The following is a 25,524-nucleotide window of genomic DNA, read 5'->3' as shown; positions in this document are numbered from 1 at the left end:
GTGAGACAGGAATCATCCAACACTTTGAACAACATAAACATAAATGCTGCATAAATCTCCTAACTGATGAACGTAGATTGGTGGCCAGCTGAAGTCAATCATATCATGTGCTCCTCTTGAAATTAGTTTGTGAAACTTCACTTCAAGAGTTCACACTTAGATATCCTTTGACAACTGTTAACAAGTTTGGCATGCTGTCCCAGGAGAGAATCCTTTTTTTTGGACTCCTGCGGGAGTCGAAACTCGTGGGCACTCCTGCAGGAGATAGAGCTGTAAGTGCCATCTCCAGCTGGAGTCGGTAAAGAGGTAGGGTGGGTGAAGGCCCCAGCTGAAGGGTGAGTGGTAGTTGGGCGATGACCCCTGCGGGGGTCGAGTGCTCGGGACCAACTCCTGCGGGAGTTAGGTCAGTGAATAGGGAGAGAAAGCCGAGTGCAACTCAGAGCTAGAAGAAAGAGAGAAAGTTAGGTGGCTAGGTCGTGGCCTCTCCCTGGATTAGGCCCTGCCCTTGGCTGCTGGGATTAAAGTATCTGCTGGTGAGGGTCCACTGGGCTTCCATGAGATGGCTGTGGCTTATGTGTGAATGTAGGTATGTGACGAATTGACTGATTGTAAGCAGGGAAAATCAGGAAATGAAGTGTTGTGTGGGGAATGGAATGTTTGGATGTGTTTTGCAGTGAGGAACTTTTGAGATGTTCTAAGGTTACTTTTTAAAATATATTTATGATGCAAATTGTGTATGCATCAATTATGGTAATATCATCTCAAAAGGAGGGATGGGGTCGGGTGCGCCTCTGCTTCTGGTACCAGTTTCTGGAAATAAAAGCGATAAAGAGAGTCAGCAATTTCCTTATGTAACTAGGAACATGTACAACAGTTATAATGAATTGTTTTAGGCTAAAGTCCAAATGATGCGATAGAGAAGCAGCCTTAAAGCAGGATAATGATAACGCTCTTAATTAGTGCAGTGGACAGCGGCTTTATTGCAACAGTGAATAAGAATCTGAATTGAATAGTTTAATTTTAAATAACATATGAATTTGCATGTCCGTTGTGCATTAGCCTACTTTTCCCTGTCATGTGCGCACCCCGTCTCTGCGCTGAGCAGCGCCTCTAGTGCCGTTCAGGCCGAGTTTGTTACAGCCGAGATCGGATAGAGATACAATCTCATCTAATCTGGGCACTGATGCTTTGAGTTGAAGGAGGTAAGTGACGAAAAGGCATCCCTGCGGGATAATGCGCATGTGAGTTTGGATGTCCTAAGATGGACAGCGGTTTGTGCTTAGCGCAATCTTGTTTCTTCAAGAATTTAGAAGGAAACTAAATTTCAGTGGATTTATTTAGGGATTGATGCTTGTAATTCTGCGAATCCAATTTGATGCTTAAGAATTCTATAGAAGTGCTTGGGTTCTTCCACAATGGTAATGCCAATATTAGAAAAACCTGTCACTAAGTTTTGGCTAGGGGATATTAGGGGGAGAGATATAAGGAAATCTTCTAGTAGATGAACTACATGCAAACGCCGTATATTGGCGAGAATTCAAATAGCTTCTGAAGCATAAATGTGGGTTACTTTTGCGTCAAAATGTTTGACAGACTGCGACGTAGAATTGTGATGTCCGATTAATGCCAGAAATCGAAGGAGATGTCAGAGATTGGGGTTTAATAGAATAACTTAAAGGCGGGGGTAATGTTGACATGCGAGCCAAGCATTGCAGCCGACTAAATTAATTAGAAAGATGCTTGGTTTATGGCATGGTAATTTAAAGCATCTTTGTTAGGCGTAATAATTAATGCTCAAAGAGGTGGAATTATGAGGAGATGAAAGGTCTGTTATTGGACGTTTTTAGAAACGTTCTAATGCCCATTTCAGTTGGGCTGATGTGAATGTGCTAACTTAAACGGGGAGCGAGAAAAAGGATTGATCATATATTTACTGTCGATCTCTTTCTCGATTAATAGCTTGTGATTTCTGGTTTAGCGTTGGTGGAGGGAGGGTGAGGTTATGGGAAGGGAGTGCTGTGATACTGGGCTGGGATCCATTAGACAGACCTGAAATGAGAAATTCAGAAAAATTAGATAAGGGTGCAAACATAATTCAGTAAAAATATTAAAAATATTGACAGAAGTCGACAAGTAATTCCTGTTTTCACTAGACTTAGCACTTGGCTGACGGCGTGTGCACACGCCGAAGTAGTTGCCTGGGTGCGGGAGTGAGAAAAGGGAGAGCGAGGATAGGGCCTATTGACCTTATTCTCCGCAGACGAGCGGGCGCTGCCATTTGAATCTTTTTGGCACGAGACTTCCGGTCTCATTCACTTCCATTCATTTTTAGACATTAAAAACAGCTCGTTTCGCTGTTTGATGTTGCAAACTGATATTTCCTTGTTATATTATTCTACTTGGTCTGTATAGTCATGCAAACATTTGTTTGTAGAGCAAGTAGTTTGAACGTTTTTTGCCGTTTATTATTCCTTGTCATTTCTCCCATAGGCGACTGAAACGGAAGTTCTAAGACAATCGCGAAAACAGGCGCACTTCCGCATTTTAGAATAAGGTCAATAGCAGGGTTGAGGGGCGGGTATGTAGCCGGTGGATCTTGGGAATGATAATTCTTATGAGCTGTGTTAAAGTATGACGTTACCGGTAAATTCAAAATTGCAATATTTACACAGGTGAGGATGTTATGGAAATTTTCCAGAATACTGACTAACATCTAGCAGCTAAATGTGTCTATGAAAACATTAACAGGCTTTTATTCTCACAAACCGCGTGGACGTGAATGCGTCTGAGTGTTCTGATTGGCTAAAGAAGACATCTTATGTCATCACGTTCTAGACGTGAATGCGCTCTTTCCAGCAATCTTCCTTCTGCGTTCACACAGCACAGCATTCCGGCAAATTACCAAAAATGTTACAACTTCTGTTTCCCGAAAATAGCCGGAATGAATTTACCGGTATTTTCAAAAAGATCCTGTTCACACATACAGACCTTTTTGGAAAACTGCCTGTTATTTTCTGCAAAGGTATGTATGTGTGAAAGGGGCTACTGACTGCAGTTTTATATTTCTCATGCTTTTTTGTTTGTTTGGTTTTTTTTTTTTTTTTTTTTTTTTCTAAAAAAAATAACTAACCTGTATGACATGACAGAGGTAAATAACATTTAACATTTAGGTGAACACTTTCTTTAATGCAGTAAGTAATGAGATCTAGATTTAAAGACAAACACAAAAAACAAACAACACGCAAGCTGTTATATTGGTATCACTTTCTCCATGTTCTGCTATGCCACTTTTAATCACGTTATCACCTTCTTGGCATCTCTGTCTCTGCACTTTTTCTGAAAATCTCCTCCTTTTGCTGGAGCCAGTATTTTGTCTGGCTGCATTCTCACCCATTCTTACTCAGTGAGCTGTTGTTATTCATCTCTAAAAGCCAATCAATTACAGGCTGAACCCCTGGCATGTTTTTGTTTGTTTGGAAACACCTCTAAAATCTAGCAGAAAGTCTTTTGTGAAAACATAGCCATTTGCCAAGAGATCCATCCAGTAGTGCTGCTATCAAAACCTTTTTATTGCACTTTAGTCCACCTATAGCTTTTCCCAGGTTATAAATGTTCAATTAATTTACTAAAAACAAATGATTGTTTCTAGTTAAGCAGTTGTTTTTGTCTTTATTAAAAAATTAAAAGGTATAGTTAAACCCCCCCCCCCCCCCCCCATAAAAAAAGAAGAAGAATTAAAAATAAATAAAGAAAATAAAGAAAATAAAAATAAAGAAAATTACCTCACCATTACTCTCTCATATGGTTTAAATTCCCCATAGGGTTTTTTTTTCTTCGGTAAATCTTTTTGGATAGATTTTAGATTAGATAGATTGATGGCACACACTGACTTCCACAATTCAACAAAATATAATTCAACATTTTTTAAATATATTGCTTTTTAGAAAACTCAAAATGGTTCTGAACAAGAAAGAAAAAATTATGACAGAGATTTATTTTTTACAAAAAAAAAAAAGGTTTGATGGTTGATACTATTTTGAGCCATTTATTATTCTTTTATTGTTCTATTTTATAAAAATATATATAATATGTGGCTTATTGCTTTGTGTATGTTTGAAGAACATCACAGATTCATAGACATCCTGTTTTGTCAATTTGACTTCTTAAGGCATTTAGAAAGTGGTCTTATTGGACAGTTTTTTAACCAATTTAAGGCAATGTATGTAGAGTTTTAATGAGTTGCTTAATGATTTTGACAATACATTCCTGCTTTTCAGTCTAATGGGCCTAGTCAGCACCAAGTGGAGTCCCACATCAGGAAGAAACTAGACTCATTGATGAAAGAGTCTCAGATTGGGGACAAAGAGGACACAGACAGTTTCTCTATCCGTGCGCTGCTTCGTGCCACTCACGAGGGCCTCCAAAGAAACCTACGCAAGGTGACACGATCTCTCTATCTGTGATTTTAAATTTCTTTCTCTTCCATTATTCATAATGATGAACTGTGTTTGAATTGTGCTTAAATTGTCCCAGTTGTGCTATTTTTGAAGAGCCCCTATTATGCATTAAAAAAGGTCATATTTTGTTTTTGGGGCCACCAATAAAAGGTTGACATGCATAGAAGGTCAACAAACACTTTCATTGTCTGAATGTGCATTTTTTAAACCTAATTATCCCAATCACTCAAATATGATTTGTTCAGCGATTCATTTGTTCCCAAACGCTTCATTTGCATGATGCTAATCTGCGGTGATTGGACTTAGTCTGTTGTAATTGGTCGACTGCGTTTAGGGCGAGAAGGAAACTAATGCCCATCAATATTAATATTTAGTAGCCAGAGTACAGAGCTTATGTGTGAGCCCAATGCAGGAATGCAATAAAGCAATGCAGTTAAACACCAGCATTTTGCTCTACTTTTAACCATAACCCTAAGTAATAACAAAGACACACATTCAGTATTAACCCACACAGTAGCAAAAGTTGAACTATTTTAAAAATTGACCGCTGCATGTGTGTAAGAACAGCTGATAGTGGCTATAGCAGTGACAAACAACAAGGAATCATGAGCAGAAATGCATTTAACGTGGTAAAGAAAGTGGCACAATTTCAACACGATATGTGATTATAAAGAGTTAACCAGATACAGTAAAAGCTGCATGGAGCAATTACAAGTAACAAAACACAATTAAATACATATTTTGCAAGCTAGAGAAAACTAGGAGGCAACCATTTTAATCACACAAGTTGTGAACTAGAGGAAGAAAAAAATGGTCCATGAGTTGTGTACTGACAAAGTGCCATACATTTAGAGCCTACTCACACTATGCTATCCGAACCGTGCCCAGGCCCGTTTCCCGGATCGTTTGAGAAGTGTGAGTGCTCTGAATCGGGCTCAGGCATGGTTCACTTGGCTGTGCCTGGCCAAGTTGGAAGAGGTGTGCTTGAGCACGGTTCACTTGGGCTTTGGCGCGTTATGCTTGTGTGTGAGTGCAAAACACGCCTAAGCCCGAAACTGAAAGCGAGTCGTGACTTTTAAGGGACTGTTTCATATGGATTTATTAATCATTCTAACCGTTCAGTGAATGCAAACTGTCGTAGTTTATTAAAGAGGCAAACCCCTCACATGACAGCTGCACACCTTCAGCAAACCTCCTAATTCCTGCTGCACGAGGACTTTATGGTCGTTATTAGCGTCAAAAGTGGCTGATCTGTTCGGTGAAATTAAACGACTTAAACAATATAAATAAAGAAATCTCCACTGTGCTGAGCAAGAGCGCTTACTGAACAGCGCAGCATCATTGACATAATTGTGCCCAGGCCCGAATGTAATGTGAGTGCGGGCCGTCGGGGGAGATGGGAGAGGGGCCAAGCGTGCTTTGGCCCGGTTCAAGGCAACTGTGAATAGTGAGAGTGCGCCCTAATAGTCTTTGATGATTTTTCCTTTAACAAAATTCCCAGTTGCAGGGTAGGTTAGCCCATTGGATTAATCATTAAAATGTTTACTCGCAGTCCGCTAGTGTTTAAAGGGAAGGACGTGTTTACATTTTACCGTATCTGGCACCTCATATTTGATATTGTTTCGTGTCAACGTCGATACATGCAGGCAAATACTTTGGACCCAAATCGAATCATATAAACAACTCCGAATTGACTCTTTTTTTTTGAGAATCAGTTGTTTTAAACTAGATGCACTGTCAGATTTAAACCTCAGCTGGATGTTTTTTATTCTCTTAGAGCTGTGTTACACTGTGCATGGAAGGTTATTTTCAAAACTCCATAATAGGGGCTCTTTAAGGTTCCTAATTTATAAAAGTTTTTTTTTTTTTTTTTTGCTTTCAAACTGCCCTTTTTGCAAGTGAAAAACAAATTGTAACCAAAACCACATATGTGTTAAACAGAAAGAATTTGTTTGGAAGAGGGCTAATAGCACCTCTTCGGCGTTTGGTTCGTTTGTTTGGTGCATGCTAGATTTCAATTATTGTATTCCCAGTTGGCAAAAGATATACACCAAAAGGGGAAATGAACTTGAGTGTATTTACAAGACAGGTGAGAATACACCCCTAGACACATTCCTGGGTCAGTCACCCAAAAATGTTATTCAAACCTAATCCTTACCCTTAAACCTAACCCTATAGTGAAATTTTTTCTGAAAAGAAAGAAACTAAGCTCAAAAGAAAGAAAAGAAAGAAAAAAAGAAATTAGAATTAGAATACCTATTCAGTACAAACCTAATCACATATGCGATCCAGAAAAAGACATGGAGCATCACTTAATTGACATTCATTCTGCCTCTTTTCTTGGCCTATTATTAAACTTTGCACTTTCTAAACTTCATTTTGATGTGCCATTTGTAATGCACGGAGGGATTTTCTCTCCCCTCCGGTTTTCCTGCATAATATTTATAAGAAGAAAAAAATAAATAAATGATTGATCGCATGCTTAAATTAAGAGTCTGTTTAGAGATGATTCAAGTTGCATTAGTTTAAAGCATCACTGCATGTGAAAACCTTTCTCTGATCTTGTATGGCCAAAAATACTTCCTTGAATAGTTTGACATTCGGCTGTTTGATGTAGAATTGGTTGCATTTCTAAAGAAGAGTTAAATCTCAAAATGATAAATAAGACATCATTTACTGTAATTCCAGAATGCTCATCCTTTTTTTTCAATGCTCTTTTGCATGTAGGAAAATGGTAACTGACTAGTACTTAATCGTTAGATAGTAGTTTCTATTTAATTTACTAGAACTTATTTTATTCATTTGATACTAGTTTATCTGTTTGTTCCTCCTTGTTTCTCTGCCTTGTTATTTAGGAAGGACGGCAATGGCTTACAATAGCTTACTATATTTTATTTTTTGGATCTGATGTAGTTGGTTCCTCAACTACATTTGACGTTCATATAATATCAGAAAAAATGCTTGTCATAATGTCCTTTGTGGCAGACAGTAGTCAGTTGGTGTAGTGGTGGAGTTTTACACCACAATTATAAAATGTAATCAGTGTCGTAAGAGGCTACATCCCATTTAGCTGATCTGATGTGTGTTGGTCTGACATAAAAAAATACTTCTCAACCTGTCTTTGTCAAAACAGCTTGACATAACCAACTAGTTATAAATCTGTCATAAATTTGATTGTCCTGAGCTCGTCATGAAGGCTTTTCTGATTACTTCTTTCAGTGGATCCAAATTAAATAATCTGTCAAATTATTTTATAAGAGCGTCATTAATATTTAATGTCATGTAATTACTTTTTGATGACAAAATCAAATTGTACCACAGTAGTTGAGGTCGTGAAAGATATCAATGATGCTGTTATAATATTATTGACACAACTATAATGGTCTCAATTTTGTTTATGACAGATTTATGTTGTCTTGGCAATGTATTTGTTTATGTCAATTTTTTTTTTTTTAAATAACCTAACTGAGTGAAAGTTGTCATGTGTCATGTTATGATAATGAATGTTTCATGACAGTCCCATGAACATGCCCTTCAAATAAAGGTTTACCAATTTACCCTCTTTAGTCCCAATAAATGTCTTTGCATGCATGTGTCTTGCAGAATTCCAAAGACGGCATGAAGAAATCCCAGAGCCGTTCCTTTATCAGCAACCTCAAGCACAAGGTCAGGATAAAGACAGCCTTTCCAGTCTTTCTCTTACTTTCTCTCTTTCTTTTTTCTCTCTACTGCAGAATCAGGACTATCCTATTTCCTGTCCTTTTTGTGTGTGTCTACAGTCTCAAATGTTACGTAAATGTGCCGGTTTCGATCCCCAGGGGCAGAAGGATTTGAAGAATAATCGCTATTGATAGATTGAAGTGCGGAACAGATCATGAAGATGCATGAGTCATTTTGATCAGTTATTTGAGGGCAGTTACTGATGTCAGAGCAGTGCCAGCAGGCAAACATGCTTTTTAGTCACTTTATTTTAGGCATGTATTTAATGAGGTTACAACAGAAATCATACATTCACTTGATATCTGATAGTCACTCACCCCTGCCTGTGTACACAGATAATAATGGCTGTAGTGACATCCTCATATTTCATCCTTTACATAAAACCACATCATTCATCTCCACATTGTATATTGAATCAGTTTGATAAATATCAACACCTCAGTAGCAAATCAATAAAGTCAACATGTTTGGTGCATGCCAGAGTTCTATTGCTGTATTCCCATTTGGCAAAAAGATATACACCAAAAGGGGAAATGAACTTAAGTTTAATTTACCCAAACAAGATGAGAATACACCCCTAAACACATTCCTGGGTCAGTCATCCAAATATGTTAATTAAACCTAATCTCTACCCTTACACCTAACACTATAGGGAAATTTATTCTGAAAAGAAAAAAAAACTAAGCTCAAAAGAAAACTTGAAGGCTTGAAAGAAAGAAAGAAAGAAAGAAAGAAAGAAATTAGAATTAGAATAACTATTTTGTTCATCTCCACATTGTATATTGAATCGGATTGATAAATATCAACACCTCAGTAGCAAATCAATGAAGAAAGTAAACAAGGATTGCGGTTGCTGCTTTTTATGCAATGCAAGTTAATTTATAAAGCACATTTCATACACAATGATAATTCAAAGTATTTTACATAAAAAAGAATAAAACAAACAAGAAAATAAAAATGATTAAAATAATTTAAAATGATTAAAAGCAGACTAAAATGAAAAAGAAAAAAAGACATAATAGAACAGGGATGGGCAAACTTGATTCTTGAGGGCCGGTGTCCCTGCAGAGTTTTGTTCCAACACTAGTCAAACACACCTGAACAAACTAATCAGTGTCTTCAAGATCACTAGAAATCTATAAGCAGGTGTGTTTGATTAGAGTTGGAGCTAAACTGGGCAGGACACCGGCCCTCCAGTACTGAGTCTGCCCACCCCTGTAATAGAGGGATAGAGTCTCGATTTGAATGTGTCTAGTGTTGGAGCACATCTGATGATCTCTGGAAGCTGATTCCAGCAGCAGGGGGCATAGTAGCTGAAGATGGATTCACCCTGCTTTGAGTGAACTTTTGGAATTTCTAATTTACTTGATCCTAATGATATGAGTGATCTGTTAGGTTTGTGTTCACAGCATATCTGTATTGTATGGGGGTCCTAGACCAATTAGTGATTTATAGACAAGTATTAATACTTTAATTATATTCTGAATGTAACTTGGAGCCAGCGTAAAGACCTGAGGACAAGTGTGATGTGCTCAGATTTTCTGGTTCTTGTCAAAATCCTGGCGGCATCGTTCTGGATGAGCTGTAACTATCTGACTGCCTTTTTGGGAAGGCCGGTGCATGAGTGCATTACAGTAATCCACACTGCTGTTATAAAAGCTTGATCAAGTTTCTTACTGGGAACAAAGCATCTAATTCTTGCAGTGTTTTTGAGATGATGATTTACTTACTGCTTTGATTTGACTGCTTAAACTCAGATCAGACTCCAGAATCACACCAAGATTCTTGACCTTATTTTTTTTCATGTTTGACCCTCAAAGGGATAGAACACCCAAAAACGACAATTCTGCAATAAAACCTAAACCCATTGACCTCCATAGTATTTGTTTTTGTCCTTACTGATTGATTGATTGATTGATTGATTGATTGATTGATTGATTGATTGATTGATTGATTGAAATGTTTGTGTGGATTGTCAAAGTTTTCTCATCTCCTGTAGCTTGCATTGATCTTGTCTGTCAGTCCTATAGGAGGTAGGCAGGCTTGTCTTTCGTGTACACATATTTCCTCCCACTCTTAACATTTGTCTGTATATGTGAGCTCACGGTGTCTCAAAGGTTCCTCTTTTGTTACTGATGAGCCTGAAGCCTGTAATTTATAATACTGTAGTGATTATTTGTGGGCCTCATGGCCCTAAAAAGTAAAATGATTTGGACAATATTGACACATGGTAAGAATTAATCCTTGCTACACACACTCACACACACACACACACACACACACACACACACACACACGTCATTATGTTTAGTATGCCCTTTAAAAACAGGCTTGTGCTTTTCAGTTTTCCTGTTTTGTGTAGGAGGAATTTCATTACCTCTCATCCAAAGTAAAGGAGTAAATATTCCATCTATTTATTTAGCTTGCGCTCTTTCTTTCTCTCACTCTCTCTTTCTCTCTTTCTCTGTGTTTCCACAGAGGCACTCTAAATCAAGGCTTAAATGTCAAAGTGTTGAAACAGAAGATGACAGCCAGCAAGAGCCATCAGGTGGACAGTTCAACAGGTGTGCCTCTGGATATTTAGTTGTTGTGTTTTGTCATTTTAGAAGTAAGCATTTAAATAAACAATATACCATATTTTAATATTCAGATTTTTGTGATGTATTTTAGTATTTTTGCATAAATGTTTTTTTTTTTTAATTTAACATAAAAATATGTTATTTTAAAATGTTCTTTCCTTAGATGGCATTGATAAACTAGTGAGGTAGAAATTTGTGCATGTTTGGTACTAACAAATCTTACTTATAATTAGGTGCATGTAAGCAAATGATATACAAAAAAATTCGAAAAAATACAAATAAAAAGATTCCAGCACTACTTATGATGGAGATTGTAATTAAAAAGATCAATGTTTTTAGCCAAAGAAAAGCCCCATGGAAGACTGTTGCCAAAATGTATTAGTTTTAATTAATACGGTTAAAGTAACGCCAAATTGTCATTACTAGTTTTCAGTGCCACAGGATCTTTCAGCAATCATTCAAATATGGTGATTGTGCTCAAGAAAAATTAAATATTTCTATGGAAAGTGAAAAAGAGCTTGGTTTTGGGAAAACTACTATATAAATTCATAACTTCACACACACAATCTAACAAGCAATAGAATGTTTGTATTTTATGAGGATTTGGCATAATTTGTATGCTTAATGGGTACATTAAGACCAAGAGAAAGTCATTTGTAATAAAACTGTCACGCTGTAAGGACGTTTTCTTATATCTTTTAATTACCCGATTTCCTAGTCTAGACATGCAGTAAGAATGGGGTGACTAATTAAAATTGCTTATGGTAACATTTGAGCTTTTGTCTGTATTGCAAACCTCTTATTGTAAGCGTTGGAGCATCCGAAGAATTAGAAATGTTCATTAGTTTGTGACATAAGCTAAGAGCAAACACTTAGCATCTTAAAGATGAAGTTTTTGAAAGAATTGTCCTGGTTATATTCATGCAATATTGTAAAAATTGTATTAAAACTCAAAATGTTTCTTTAATAAGAATGTTGAACTTCTTTTTAGCAGCCATTATGTAACACTTGAGTGTAATACTATCCTTTGTAAACATGTCATATTGCTAACAATGTTTAAACATATTTTGCTGTAAAAAGTGGGATAGTTTAAGATACATTAAGTGATACAATAAATGTAAAGGTTTTAATTTTTACATATTTTGAGCTTTGGGAGCCATATAACGCTATTTATGAATCATGTTTGCCTTTTTTCTTTAAACTGTTAATTTCACCTGGGGCTAGATTCACAAAAACATTCATAAAAAATAAGTTAGGGAATCTCTTAAACTTCTTGAATATATCCTTAAGACCATCTTAATTTTTTCTTTCAACCTGTTGATTGAATAATGACATTGGGCTGTTGATTGAATCACCTGGGGCTGGATTCACAAAAATATTCACATAAATATTCATAAAAAATAAGTTATGACAAAAATGAAAATAAACTATTAGTCTTTTTGACTCCCTTTTTATTAAATTGTAAACATTATAGTCATCTCTAGATTACCAATCACTGACTGGTGCCACCTTAAAACAGCACAGTAATGTGATTAAGTTATTCTCCTCTTTGGGGATATAAGGCAAGTCAGAGACTTTAGGAAGTAGTAGTGATTTTTTTCATAAGAATTTAAACTCTTCTTAAAGTAGAATAGAATATATGTTTTATTTTTAAAATAATGTATTTTTCAAAATTATATCAGATATAGCAAAATAGATGTGAGGTCCTGTTGGAATAGAGTCGTTATCACTTTAATGCTACTAACAACATAGTTTAAATTCATTATTTTAGTGCACCTTTAATGTTTTTGTGAATCCAGTCTCTGTAGCATTCTGAAGTGTTTAACAAAGTTTATTTTGCTGTGTCTGTCTGTAGAGGTGGACGGAGAAGGAAAACAATAAAGCTAAGCAGAGATCTTTCAGATCTGGTGGTCTTTACCAATTCTGTTGCCTCTCAGGAGTGTTTAGATGAGGGTGAGAACACTTTTATCTGCTTTTGACCCATGCTGTCAAGAACTTAAGAAAATACAATATAAATATACAATCATTTATGCTTTCGTGTTGTAAACAAATGACACGAATGGGTTCAGCATATCCATTTCCATTGTTCAGCAAAATTTTTTTATCCATTTTATTTTCAAGAACATGCTTCTAACCTAGGCTTTCTCACATCCATTTCTTTCAGGATCACCCTGTAATGTTTTGTCATTTAGTGAGGCACGAGCTCAGAACTTGGTGCACCATCGAGCAGAGCGCTTCTTGACATTCAACCAACGACAGCTTTCTCGAATCTATCCCTCTGCCTACCGAATCGACTCCAGCAACTTTAACCCACAAACATACTGGAATGTGGGTTGCCAACTTGGTAAGAAAAGCACACAAATAAATGTACACTCATAAATTTAAAGTGGTTTGCACAGTTACCTCACATCAAGAAGGTCACTGGTTTGTGGACCAAGAGGACGTTCTTTATGGAGTTTGCTTGTTCTCTCCAAGTCTGTGTGGATGATTTCCTCCAGGTACGCCGGTTTCCCACACAGTTTAAAGACATGTGATATAGGTTGTTGATCAAATAAACTAAATTGGCTGTATAGTGTGTGTGAATGGGAGAGTGTCTGGACATCCACTGGCAGTTCATTTCACTTATAAATTAGGGACTAAGTGGTAGGAAAGTGACTGAGAACAATAAACAGACAACAGGATCAGAAACAAATAGACAATATGCATTCAATGTGTAATAAAAATTCACTGATGACCCAGTGACCCACTTTAGGAGTGTATGTGTGCATGCTGTGTGTTTTAGCGATCCTCTCTGTAAAACCATATGTTCCCACTTGCACATACCATCTGGGTCTTGGTTTGCAGACAGACTAATAAGTTTGATTCACCTATTTATGCCATTTGAAAATTAAGCTATGCACATTTTGCTCTTCTCAGTGGAGTGACAACATACATTCAGGTATTCCTTGCTACCTGATTGGAATCCTGTTTGCCTTCCACATCGCCTTTAATTTTGATGTCGTAGATTTAACACGGTCATTTTGGTCCATATTGATATAATAAATTCACTGAGTTGCTTTAATCTTGTTGGATTAAAAATCCATGATGTGTAGCTCCTGTTCTGCCACATTGCAAAGATGTTCTATTGATCTGGAGATCTGGTGACTGTGGAGACAATTAGAATTTAGTGAACTTATTGTCCAGTTTGAGATGTATTGAATTGATAGTCATCACAAGCTAGGTAGAAAGTGGTCATTGCAAATAATAATAAAAATATGTACATTCACACATACAGTTAAAGTCGGAATTATTAGCCCACCTTTGAATTTTTTTAAATATTTCCCAAATAATGTTTAACAGAGCAAGGGAATTTTCACAGTATGTCTGATAATATTTTGTCTTCTGGAGAAAGTCTTATTTGTTTTATTTCAGCTAAAATAAAAGGTATTATTTAATTAAAGTTAATATTTTAAACACAATTTTTTGGACAAAATTATTAACCCTTTTAAGCCATAATTTTTTTTTCGATAGTCCACAGAACAAACTATCGTTATACAATAACTTGCCTAATTATCCTAACCTGCCTAGTTAACCTAATTAATAGTTAAGCCTTTAAATGTCACTTTTAGCTGTATAGAAATGTCTTGAAAAATATCTAGTAAAATATTATTTACTGTCATCATGGCAAAGATAAAATAATTTAGTTATTAGAAATTATTTATTAAAACTATTATGATGACGTGTGTTGAAAAAAAAGTCTTCTCTTCATTAAACAGAAATTGGGGAAAAAATACTTCATGACAAAATGAATTCAACAGTACAAACTGTCCCAGACATTTAAATAATAGTATATCCAAATGATTTTGCTTTAATGGAAAAAATAAATAAATAAATAACTAGAAATTAACCAAGACAAACACATAAAAAAAACCTGCAAAAAAGGATCAAGAAGCATTACAAAAACAAAAATCTGCGTGTTTGTGTTTGTGTGTGTGTGCGTGTGTGTTTGATATCATATGGGTCCAATAAGCAAGAGCAAATTGGAACTTGGGGAGCCACAGCTGAGTTCTTCTCCTGATTGTTTGCTGAATGAAATGTTTACCAGGCCATGATGAAACCTCATCGTTTGTTAGCCATCCAGTTTGTTTAGATTTAAACAGCTGAATAAATAGATGATATTTCAAAAAAATCATGAATAAATGAAAATAAGCTGGAAAAATAGATGGAAATAATGAAAATCAGAATGGGGAATAAAAAGTTTTTCTCTTGCTTAACCCACAGTGGCTTTAAACTACCAGACAGAGGGTCGTATGATGCAGTTAAACAGAGCCAAATTCATGGTGAATGGAGGTAGTGGTTATGTGCTCAAACCCAGCCTGATGTCAAAAGGTAAGCATGGAACTACTTCTGTTGCTTTATAGTCTCAACAATATCTCAACAATATAGCTCAAGTAATTCTTCATGTACTCGAGGAATTGTGATTTTCTCTGAAAATCTATTCCAGGCGCCTTCAACCCTCTAAGTGATGAACCACTTCCTGCAAATCCTAAGAAACAGCTCGTGATAAAAATCATTAGTGGACAGCAGCTGCCCAAACCTCCAGATTCAATGCTAGGGGACCGTGGTGAGGTAAGAAAATACCTCACAAAAATCTCCTCCAGGCTTGAGCAGTAAAATTCACTTGATATTTTTGATGTTTGTGGCTTTCTTTCACAGATCATCGATCCATTTGTTGAGGTGGAGATTATTGGTCTGCCTGTGGATTGCTGTAAAGAGCAAACCAGAGTTGTGGATGATAATGGTACTTTTTTTGTATCTAGCTTGCTGTTGAGCTTATTTTAACCAGAGGTGGAGATAAAAAAAAAAAATCCATCATTGATTAGTTCAGACTGTTGCCAGACTGACAATGCAATTCTGAATTCAAAGTGTCTGTCGTACATGGTAAACATGACACAACACAACACACAACCCTTGCCAATTATTTATTTTCCCTTTCTAATTTACTATCATGCACAATTTTACCAATGTGAAACATGTCATTCATGGTTTTTCATCCTTCTAATGTTAAGTTTTTATGCATTTTGGTTTCGAAGCACTGTTGCCAACTATTTTCAACGAAAAGGCGTTAAAATCTGCCCATAAAATCCCTAAAAATTGCTTTATTACGTCATACGTTAATTTGTATTACTGACGTCATCACGTTCTATCGTTTCTGTTTAACAGCCTATATCAATAAAGGGGTAATTATATTTGCACTATGCTTTATGAAAGCATGTCAATTTAACTAAATGTTTTGCTGTTTGAACACAGTATATAAGTATAGATGTGTAGTGAATTTGCAGTAATCTCTGAGATGTAATCAACTCAGACTAGTTCAGTCACTAAAATATCTGTGATTGTGAACAAGAAAAGAGTAAACGGTCGAATTAAACTAAGGAGAAGCAGATCGGTTTAACTGTACAAGAGAAATACCTTCACACTGCTGCAGGTGCTAAATCATTTGCCGTCGGTACACAGAGGGGTGATCTGCTGTCAGGCTGCAGGTGGGAGAGGCTGCTGTACGAGGACTGGGCTCAGTGCTCTGAGGTGGGGGAGGGGCCGGCGGCATCATCCACAGCTCGTAGAAGAATAGGGACTAGGATAGGAATAGGAATAGAATAGGGAAAAAAGTCACTAGATTTGTCGCTAGTCGTTTTTATGAAAATTTGTCGCTGGGGGGGCAAAGTCGCTAAGTTGGCAACACGGTTTTAAAGATAAGGCTGCATTTTTTCTTTAAACAGCTTAAAATACTAAATACTTTTAGGTCCTATAGATATAATTATTTGAACTGTTTAAGTGTTTACTTTGATTCTGTGTGTACATTCTGGCTCATTTATGAAACATTCATAAATATAGAAAAACTCAAATATTATCTTCTTTTGCGAATCACTTTGCATAAAAACCTCTGCTAAATGAATACATGCAAGTATAATTTGCATGTAAAACAGACCTTCCCAAAAACTCGGATTTACAAATGCTTTGTAAACAGCAGATTTGATAGTTAAATGTGAGTGTGTTAATGAGTGCCAAATATTCGTATTTACAAATAGAGTAGCATAACCCTAGTGTATAATTACAAGTACTGTACGCAAGTTATGTGTCCAGGAACACAGTGAAATATTCTGAACTCCCTAATAAGTATAAGAAAAATAGGTCATATTAACAATGAATATTAACATAACTTACGCCCACCAATGCATTTTAACCAGGTTCAAATTACCAGACTGTCTTCTAAAAATCTCTAGCTGGTGTCTTTTGAGAATACTTGAGAACACACTTTGGAAGCCTTGTCAGTACTTTATTATTGGTATCTCATTTAAAGTTGAAGTAACCGTCTCCTCTGTTGACTTTGACAGTTGGGTAAAAAGTCACAATGATGAGCACTGTTTTATACAGAATTGTTTATGATACGGAATAATGATGTGTTGTTGTTTATGCTATGGTGCTATTTGCTCAAGTAAAATGAAAAATTTAAAATGAGACGAGATTTTTTTTAACAGTTCAAAGTCATTCTGTACATTCTAATTTAATTAATTTCAGATTGACATTATAATCTTGTTGATGATGACGATTAACAGGTGTTCGAACACTTCATCTGCCAAGAAAAATGTGAATGAAACCAGTTATTAAATGTCCTATTGTCATCTTAAAATAAAATAATACATTAAAATACATTAATAAATACGTACATACAGTACCTACACACATTTACAGCTATTAATAGATGATACAATTTTTACAGCCTTGACCATCAAATTTAAAAGATAATGAGAACTTCTAAAGCAAACATATTTGAATTTAAACAAGATTCGATGACATTTCACTTATTAACTAGTTGTTTTGTGGTTGTTATTGCAGGATTTAACCCTGTGTGGGAAGAGACTCTGTCCTTCACACTTCACATGCCTGAGGTGGCTCTGGTTCGCTTTCTGGTCTGGGATCATGACCCCATTGGACGAGACTTTGTGGGCCAGAGAACCATAGCTTTCAGCAGTCTAATGCCAGGTAGGAGATATTCTGTGTGTTCTTTTAGACCTGTGTAACTTTAAACTATTCCACCAGAATGCTATTCCACATGCAAATAAACCAGATGCAACTTGCCTTTATTTTTTCATAAGAGAAGCTATGCCAATATACAGCCATCATACACTCTCATGATGTTCCAATACCCTGAGACCTTTGTTTATCTTTGGAACACAAATGAAGATGTAAATGTGAACAAAGGGCTTAGGAGATTGGTACGACGAGTGAGTTTTTAAGGGCCTTTTTTTTTAAAGCTTAAATTTAATGTAAATCACAATTTAAAGTAATAGTTCACCACAAAAAAAAAAAAAAAAATTACTTCAGCACTTATTCTCCCTCATGTGGTTTTATTGGTTTTTTATGAGTGGTTTAAAACTTTTATGAGATATTTTGAACAATGTTGGTTGCTGGCACACATCAACTTATAGTACGAAAAAAAAAAACGCTATGGAAGGTAATGGGTGCCAATGGGTGATAGGGGACCACATGGATGGCAACATAAACAGACCACACTGCATGACTTTGCTAGTTTGTTAGTGACTTTGCTAGTGTTGAGTAATTATTGTTATATTTTCTGCAATCTTGGTCATTTTCCATCTTGGTCTTAAAAATGATAGCGAGTGATAAATGAATCAGAAATTTATTTAATTTGTTGGTCTGAGCCAAATGTGAACAGAACTATAAATGGGAATTCACCCTAATACCTGTTTCACACTGCAAGCATGAGATGTTTTTTCGGCGTCCATTTTAACAGATTAGTGCATGAGCGTTGCTGTAGCGGCAGTGCCGCGATTGATTCAGTGCTGGGTCTATTTTTGCCGTGCTGCTCACGCTCAATTAACCCTTTCAGGCTCAAATTAAATTTTAGAAACAGGCAAAATCTATGCTTTTAACTGTTGCAAATCAGCAACGCCTGCCTTGAGAGGGTTAAAGTTATAGTGCATTTATAATGACCAAAAACACATTGAATGACAGTAAAAAGTAGCAATTTTACCCAATAAATGCATTGATAATATCCACTGATTTATATAAAGTCAATCAAATGAACTTAAACGATTAAAAACAGCAACAAACATTTATTAGGGCCCAAACTACAAAAGCAAATTTAAAACAATTAGTAGTTTTGCTTAAGCTGCACACTAGTTTGATCATGTATAAATATCGTTAAAACTATATTGTATAAATATTATTAAACTATAGGCCTACATCATACTGACAATCAATATCCAAATGACCTGATTTGAGAGGCGATTGTCCTCTAAGTGTTGAATGAAACTTCCCATGGAGCTTGAGAAGCATACAGTTCTTTAGGATCTATATATTTTGTAAAAATAAAGACTTGCAGTATAAGGAAACAGCAAAGGAGGAGGTTGCTGCCAGCCTTGGTGCAGATGAAAAGTAAAAAAAAGTGTGTGTGTGCATATATATATATATATATATATATATATATATATATATATATATATATATATATATATATATATATATTTACGTAGATGTATAGGTAACTAGATAGAATAGACAGAGATATATTGATCTGTGCAACAGCTGCCGATGAGGTGCGTGCTGCAGTCAGTGTGAAAGGCCAGCGCCTGCATGCTGCTTCTGCTCCCCATACCAGGGCCGGCCCAAGCCTTCAGGGGGCCCTAAGCAGGATTTTATTTTGGGGCCCCTTTGGTGCAAACAGTATGACAAATTATCGTCAATCCTTGATAATTTGCACACTATAAATTTAAAACACACATTATCGATTTTATTCACTGTAGCTGTGTTGCTTACATCATAAAATATATGTTTTAAGACAATTCTAAATATTATTCTGCAGAAACAACTTTCTATTGATCCAACTTTTTATATGACTACTTGCCACAAATCTAAATAACTAGACACAAAACATTAATATGGGCTGACAGAAACAAAAGCAGCTGGATGTAGCCAATAACATACTGATTTTTATTATTATTCAAGACGCTGCCAAACAGTCAAACATAGTGACAATAAAGATACTTTTTTATAAATTGGATATAAATGTTAATACTAAAAAAAAATCATATTGTATTTTGTTGTTCTAATAACTTAAAACATATATTTAAATTAAAATCAAACTAAATCAGGAAGCATTTTCAGTTTTCAGAAATAATTCTAAATTAAGTGATTTTTTTTTGTAAAACAAATTATTCTGCCAATGAGATAAGTAAAACAATCTTATTTAAAACCTAAAACAATCTTTTTTTTATTTACCCTAATTGGCAGATTATTGCGCTTTTTTAATGAAAAATTCACATCATTTTGACTAAAAATATGTCTAAAAAATGTTTATTGGTTTGAGAATTTTTAGATATTTGGACTAAAAACCACACAAAAACTATAAGAAAGAAAATAATTTTTGCAGTGTATTTACCAACTGTCAATTGTATAAATCAGAAGCTTATTTTTTTAATTACCAAGTTCATAAAAAAGCATTTTGCTGCTGTTCCGGGCACTGCTGCTTCAATTATGATATCAATGATTCTGCGATATATTGATAGATCACAAGAAAACCAGCCACAATATATCACAATTTTGGTAAATGAAGGGGGAAAATGCATCGAAAATTTATGATGAATTTCTTTTATAAACATGCATTTATAGAACTGCAACAATGTCAAACAAGTGCACATCTGTCAAACGAGCTTAAAAATGCTGATGTGCAGAGAGGAGTTTGTGACTGAGGAGAGCACAGCATTTAGTGGAATATGCATTTAAGAAAAAAAACTGCTAAAATAGTAATTTATTGCTTTCTAATTTTCTGTAAACTTAAAACACTTATTACAACTTGACCAATTAATTTTATGTAAACATGGAAATATTTTATGCTTAGCCCTGGTTTATTTTTAATTAAAAAGAATGTATCCCCACAATTTTTTCAACTGATCAGAATGCTCTGAGAGGTGTGAGCACAGACTCCTCTGAGCACGTATGTTTTTAGCAGTGGAGAACATTAGTAATTTACTCATCTATTTAAGTTTTTTAATTCCCCTAACATTTTTTTTTGCCAAAATACCATCTACAAGACTTTGACAAGGTCTGTAAGAGTCAAATAAACGCAAGGCCTTTCTAATTAAATGTTCATGTCCTATTGATATATATTTTGGCGGAGTTAAAAAGTTTGAGCACATAGGAAGTTGCACTGGCCGCGGGCACGCGCGAGCGATATAGCGAAGTGAAAGCGCGTCTGTTAGAAAGAAACTAGTGGCAAATTCGGGGGAGCTGGATGTCTGAAACACACAAATACATTGGCCCAGCTTGGACAGAAGAAAGTGTCTGTATGCCTGAGATATTCACCATTGCAATCATCTGTCTTTCAGTTTGTTTACATAACGCTGGGGTATGTCCGATGATCCGCCATTACGGGAAGCGCCACCTGGTGGCGGCTGGGTGTACTGTAGCTAATGCGGTTATCTGCTGTCGGGGTTGAAAACTGATTAATTAAATCAGATCTTTTGTAAATTTAGGTAAATATCTTGGCGCCTGAGTATGTATCGCGTCATAAATAACACTATAAATGGGCATATAATTTGTCCCACCACTAATCCACAACTTGACAAACTAAAACGAAAGTCACACAATAATTTTAAGCACTCTTGGGGGCCCCCTGGTGGCCACGGGGCCCTAAGCAGCCGCTTAGTTCGCTTATGCCTTGGGCCGGCTCTGCCCCATACATGCTGTGCACGCACTGCTCATGCTCTGCTCATGCTTGCGGTGTGAAACAGGCGTAACAAACAACCACTTAATTGTGTGTGAACAGCAGTCACTTTATAAGCAATTACATAACCAATAAAAAAACTAAAGAAAAATAGATTATGAGACAAGCATAAAGAGCGCTAAATAACTCAGGGTCATTAATAAACAGCTTGTAAAGTGAGTGAGATGAGCAGGTTGCTGTGTCTTAGAGTGGTGTCATGTGAAGTGTTTCATTGGAGTAATAAAGGCCTGAGGTGTTGCTGTTGAACAGGAGCAGGGCTAAACTCTCTCTCTGCTCTTATCACTCAGAGAATCAAATACTGGTCACCAAAATACAGATGGCATCATGTCTTTTCAATTCCATTCACTCTCCGAACACTCTCACAAATGCCTTTCTTCATCCCATTTTCAATCATTGCTCCTCTCTTCCACTCCCACAGGATATAGACACGTTTATTTGGAGGGAATGACAGAAGCATCCATTTTTGTCCATATCACAGTGCATGACATCTATGGGAAGGTGAGCTCATTACCACACAGACAACTGTACCTAATCAGTCTGATAAAAATCCACAGCTATTTCCACTAGACATTTTACAGATCTGAGCTCTACACAATAATTCCTAATGCATTTCATAATTAGACCAGCATTGATTACTGATGCAACATTTTCCAGGATTTGTAATCATTTGATTAAATGAAAAAAAAGAAAAGGTGTAAAAAGGCTCAGCTGGTTATCATAACAATCTGTTATGCAGACTGTTGTTTTTGTCCATTTCTGATGTTGTGTAACCAAGCAAGTATGACTGCCAAAAAACAAATAAAAACAAGAATTAAATTAATGGTTTAAGAAGATACCGACTAGAAACAAGGCAAATGATTTGCCAGGGCAGTGAGATAATTATAGTTGGTTAGATGTAATAAAAAAAATAAGAAGAAAATTAATTTGGACTTTTGTAAATAAAAGACGCAGTGGCGCAGTAGGTAGTGCTGTCGCCTTACAGCAAGAAGGTCACTGGTTCGAGCCTTAGCTGGGTCAGTTGGCGTTTCTGTGTGGAGTTTGCATGTTCTCCCTGCATTTGCGTGGGTTTTCTCTAAGTGCTCCGGTTTCCCCAACAGTCCAAAGACATGCGCTACAGGTGAATTGGGTAAGCTAAATTGTCCGTAGTGTATGAGTGTGAAAGTGTGTATGGATGTTCCCCAGAGATGGGTTGCAGCTGGAAGGACATCCGCTGCATAAAACATGTGCTGGATAAGTTGGTGGTACATTCCGCTATGGCGACCCCGGATTAATAAAGGGACTAAGCCGAAAAGAAAATAAATGAATAATTGAAATTTTGTAGGTTGTCACTTTTTTGCAATGTTTGCTTGAAATTAATTGTATTATCTTCCAGTTTCTAAATATGTTTGGTGACTAAAACATGATTTTAATAAAAACTCCTGTTTAATAGATCAGTTTTGTTTAAAAGCACCATTGACCATTGCCAGCACCAAATACATTGCCTATATTCACTGAGAAATAGATAAAAGTATTTATTTCAAAATTGGGCGGCACTCAATTATCTGAGCACTATATTATAACACTTATTACAAGCAGTGTATTTAGTCTAATTATCTTAAAATTGCCTTGTTAATAGCTTTTAAATCTATATGTTTTTCTTATTTTGTGTGAAAAAGTCTCAAAACTTAAGTTACAAAGCAGGATAAAACCTCTTATTTAAGAATTGTCATTCTTTTTTTTAAAGAGCCAAACATTTAAACTTAAAACAAGATCAAGATCACACATACATGCATTTTGTCCACATTTTTAGATATTCAAATTAAGCCTTGACAGAATTGACACTGTAAAAGTATCCGCTTGTTAAGTTGTGACGTAACAGTGACGTATGAAATACTGTTTGAGTCCAAGCCACTGCTCGTTTAAATTGAGAAAATATTTGTTTATGATTACTTTTTAGTCATATCACTCATTAAAGTGAATTTTGTGTACACATTATTCTCTGGGCTTGCTGGATCCCAAACAACAAACTTTTAACAATTTACAAAAGAAAGAATCACTATCTGGCCATTTAATATTAAGCAGGGACATAAATACTGCAATGGTTATTTTGAAAGTAATACATCGCTTTGTAAATCTTAATTATTACCATTTGTTGAGTCTCTCCATACAGTTTGATATAGTGCTTGGACCTGGAAGCCGCTTTGCATGACGTCACACTTAACATATGGATTGCAACAAAACATAACAGAATGTATTTTGAATCTTAAGAACAAGTGTGACTGAACTTGTTATTGGAAAACAAGTTACTACAGCTAAAATAAGAAAATGTGTGATTGTGGACCTTTTTTAATCAGGCAAACTTAAAGGTGCTATATGTAATTGTTTGTCTGTGCTAAAGAGTAAAGATACCATGTTTGCAGATATTTTAGAAACAACTCCTTTAAAATGGAACACATTCCTTTTGTCACATGTTATTGCATGTAGTTACGGTGTAGGCTCGACAGTCAGGCACACTCGCTTATGTTGATGTTGTCAATCTGGCAACCTGTGTTTGTGTGAAGTCTTTAGAAGAGGGGCCCAGTGAAAAAAAGGGTTTTTAATTTTGAACTGCAATACCTAGTCATACCACTGGGCATCAAGCTAACATACTGCACCTTTAAAACAACTTCTAATAGCCAAAATAAAGTCCTAAAAATACAAGGTTTTAATTAGGTCTCTGATTGTAATTAAGCTACTTTTTCTGTTAAAATTTTCTAAATAAGCAAGATTTTACAACAATCATAAAAAATCTCACACAATCTGAATGTGCATTGTATTTTAATTTTAAAAATGTCTTAAAATAAGGTTGTAACTCTATACTAAAAAAAGGAAGTTTTGCAGTGCAGTGGTATTTGGTTCTCATTTACACCACACAACCTCTAAAACAGCAAAATATCCTGATCTCATTGACATTTTATTGAAGTTCCTCCAACCTTTTTACTTTCCAGTGGAGTCCTTTAGTCCTCAATCCAAGCTATACCATAATGCACTTGCTAGGAGCTAATAAGGTACCATGGCTATGTAGTGTTGCATGCTACTGCATGACCGTTGTCTGACGTCCTTGTGAATTCCTGTTCTTGCTCAGTGAACACTAAGCTGTCGTAAATGTTCAGTCATTATCGTTCAAGTTTATTTTGCTTCTCAGTTTTTGTGAGAATTTCTGTTTTGATCAGTTATGTCTGTTTCTAATAAATGTGTTTATTTTAGTAAAACAATATTGCTGAATTTTGAAGGATTGAAAGATGAGAGTTGACTGAATGAAGCATCATTTGTTTCAAAGGAATGTGCTGCCATCTGTTGGGTTTCGTAGGCACTGTAGTCTAAAAAATATTGCTGTGGCAGATATTGAGGTTGACCATTTGAACGTTTAAATGTGTGCCACTGCATGTATGTACTGTCGTTGCTTGTGAATACTGTATGTTTATTATAACCTGACCCAGCAACCCATTTTAGGGGATGTTTCCAACACCATACTATGAAGCTGAATTATCATAATAAGGACATTCTACAGCTCCCCATCCTTGATTTTTTTTTTTTTTTTAAATGAGTATCTACCGAAAATAGAAATATAACTTTTGACTACTATATATAGTTGAGGGCAAAACTTTTTGCTGTTTAACACAGCGATATAATTTTCATAGAATTGCACTAATAATGAATAATAATTGCACTTTAAGCTGAATACTAGCCTCTTGCAAACTACTGAAATTAAAAAAAAAAAAAAAAGATTTGAATATATCTACAAAAAACAGTTTGTATACAATACCTGACAAATGTCTTGTCGTTGATCCCAGTTGCAAGAGGAACAAATAATAACTTGACTTCTAGTTATAGATTTGGAAAGGTGGCTGAAGGTAGATTTTTCCAAGTAATTAGCTGTTGAACTGCATCCCAATCATCACAAATACTGCAGAAGACCTATTGGAACTCACATGGACCCAAGATTCTCACAGAAATCAGTCTT

The 25,524-nt window shown here is 35.8% G+C and overlaps 1 protein-coding gene across 6 annotated transcripts in view; it reads left to right on the top strand.

Annotated features, from left to right (window-relative positions):
- plch1 (phospholipase C, eta 1) overlaps positions 1 to 25,524 on the top strand; it is a 157,788-nt gene that overhangs the window by 124,091 nt on the left and 8,173 nt on the right. For 3 of the 6 annotated variants that reach the window (XM_087293309.1, XM_087293308.1, XM_087293312.1), the window contains 11 exons: positions 4,278 to 4,439; positions 8,061 to 8,123; positions 10,656 to 10,741; positions 12,612 to 12,709; positions 12,921 to 13,100; positions 15,017 to 15,124; positions 15,240 to 15,364; positions 15,452 to 15,536; positions 17,633 to 17,779; positions 21,961 to 22,040; positions 24,509 to 24,568. In XM_087293309.1, the coding sequence (XP_087149435.1) occupies positions 4,278 to 4,439; positions 8,061 to 8,123; positions 10,656 to 10,741; positions 12,612 to 12,709; positions 12,921 to 13,100; positions 15,017 to 15,124; positions 15,240 to 15,364; positions 15,452 to 15,536; positions 17,633 to 17,779; positions 21,961 to 22,040; positions 24,509 to 24,568 (1,194 nt within the window). The remainder of the gene's footprint in view (positions 1 to 4,277; positions 4,440 to 8,060; positions 8,124 to 10,655; positions 10,742 to 12,611; positions 12,710 to 12,920; positions 13,101 to 15,016; positions 15,125 to 15,239; positions 15,365 to 15,451; positions 15,537 to 17,632; positions 17,780 to 21,960; positions 22,041 to 24,508; positions 24,569 to 25,524) is intronic. The other 3 variants (XM_087293307.1, XM_087293311.1, XM_087293310.1) reach the window with 1 other exon arrangement.

This window comes from Danio rerio, chromosome 18 (genome assembly GCF_052040795.2).
Source record: "Danio rerio strain M-AB ecotype USA chromosome 18, GRCz13ab, whole genome shotgun sequence".
Lineage (NCBI taxonomy): Eukaryota > Metazoa > Chordata > Actinopteri > Cypriniformes > Danionidae > Danio > Danio rerio.
The sequence above is the reverse complement of the archived record's forward strand: the minus strand, read 5'-3'. Positions and strand labels throughout refer to the sequence as shown.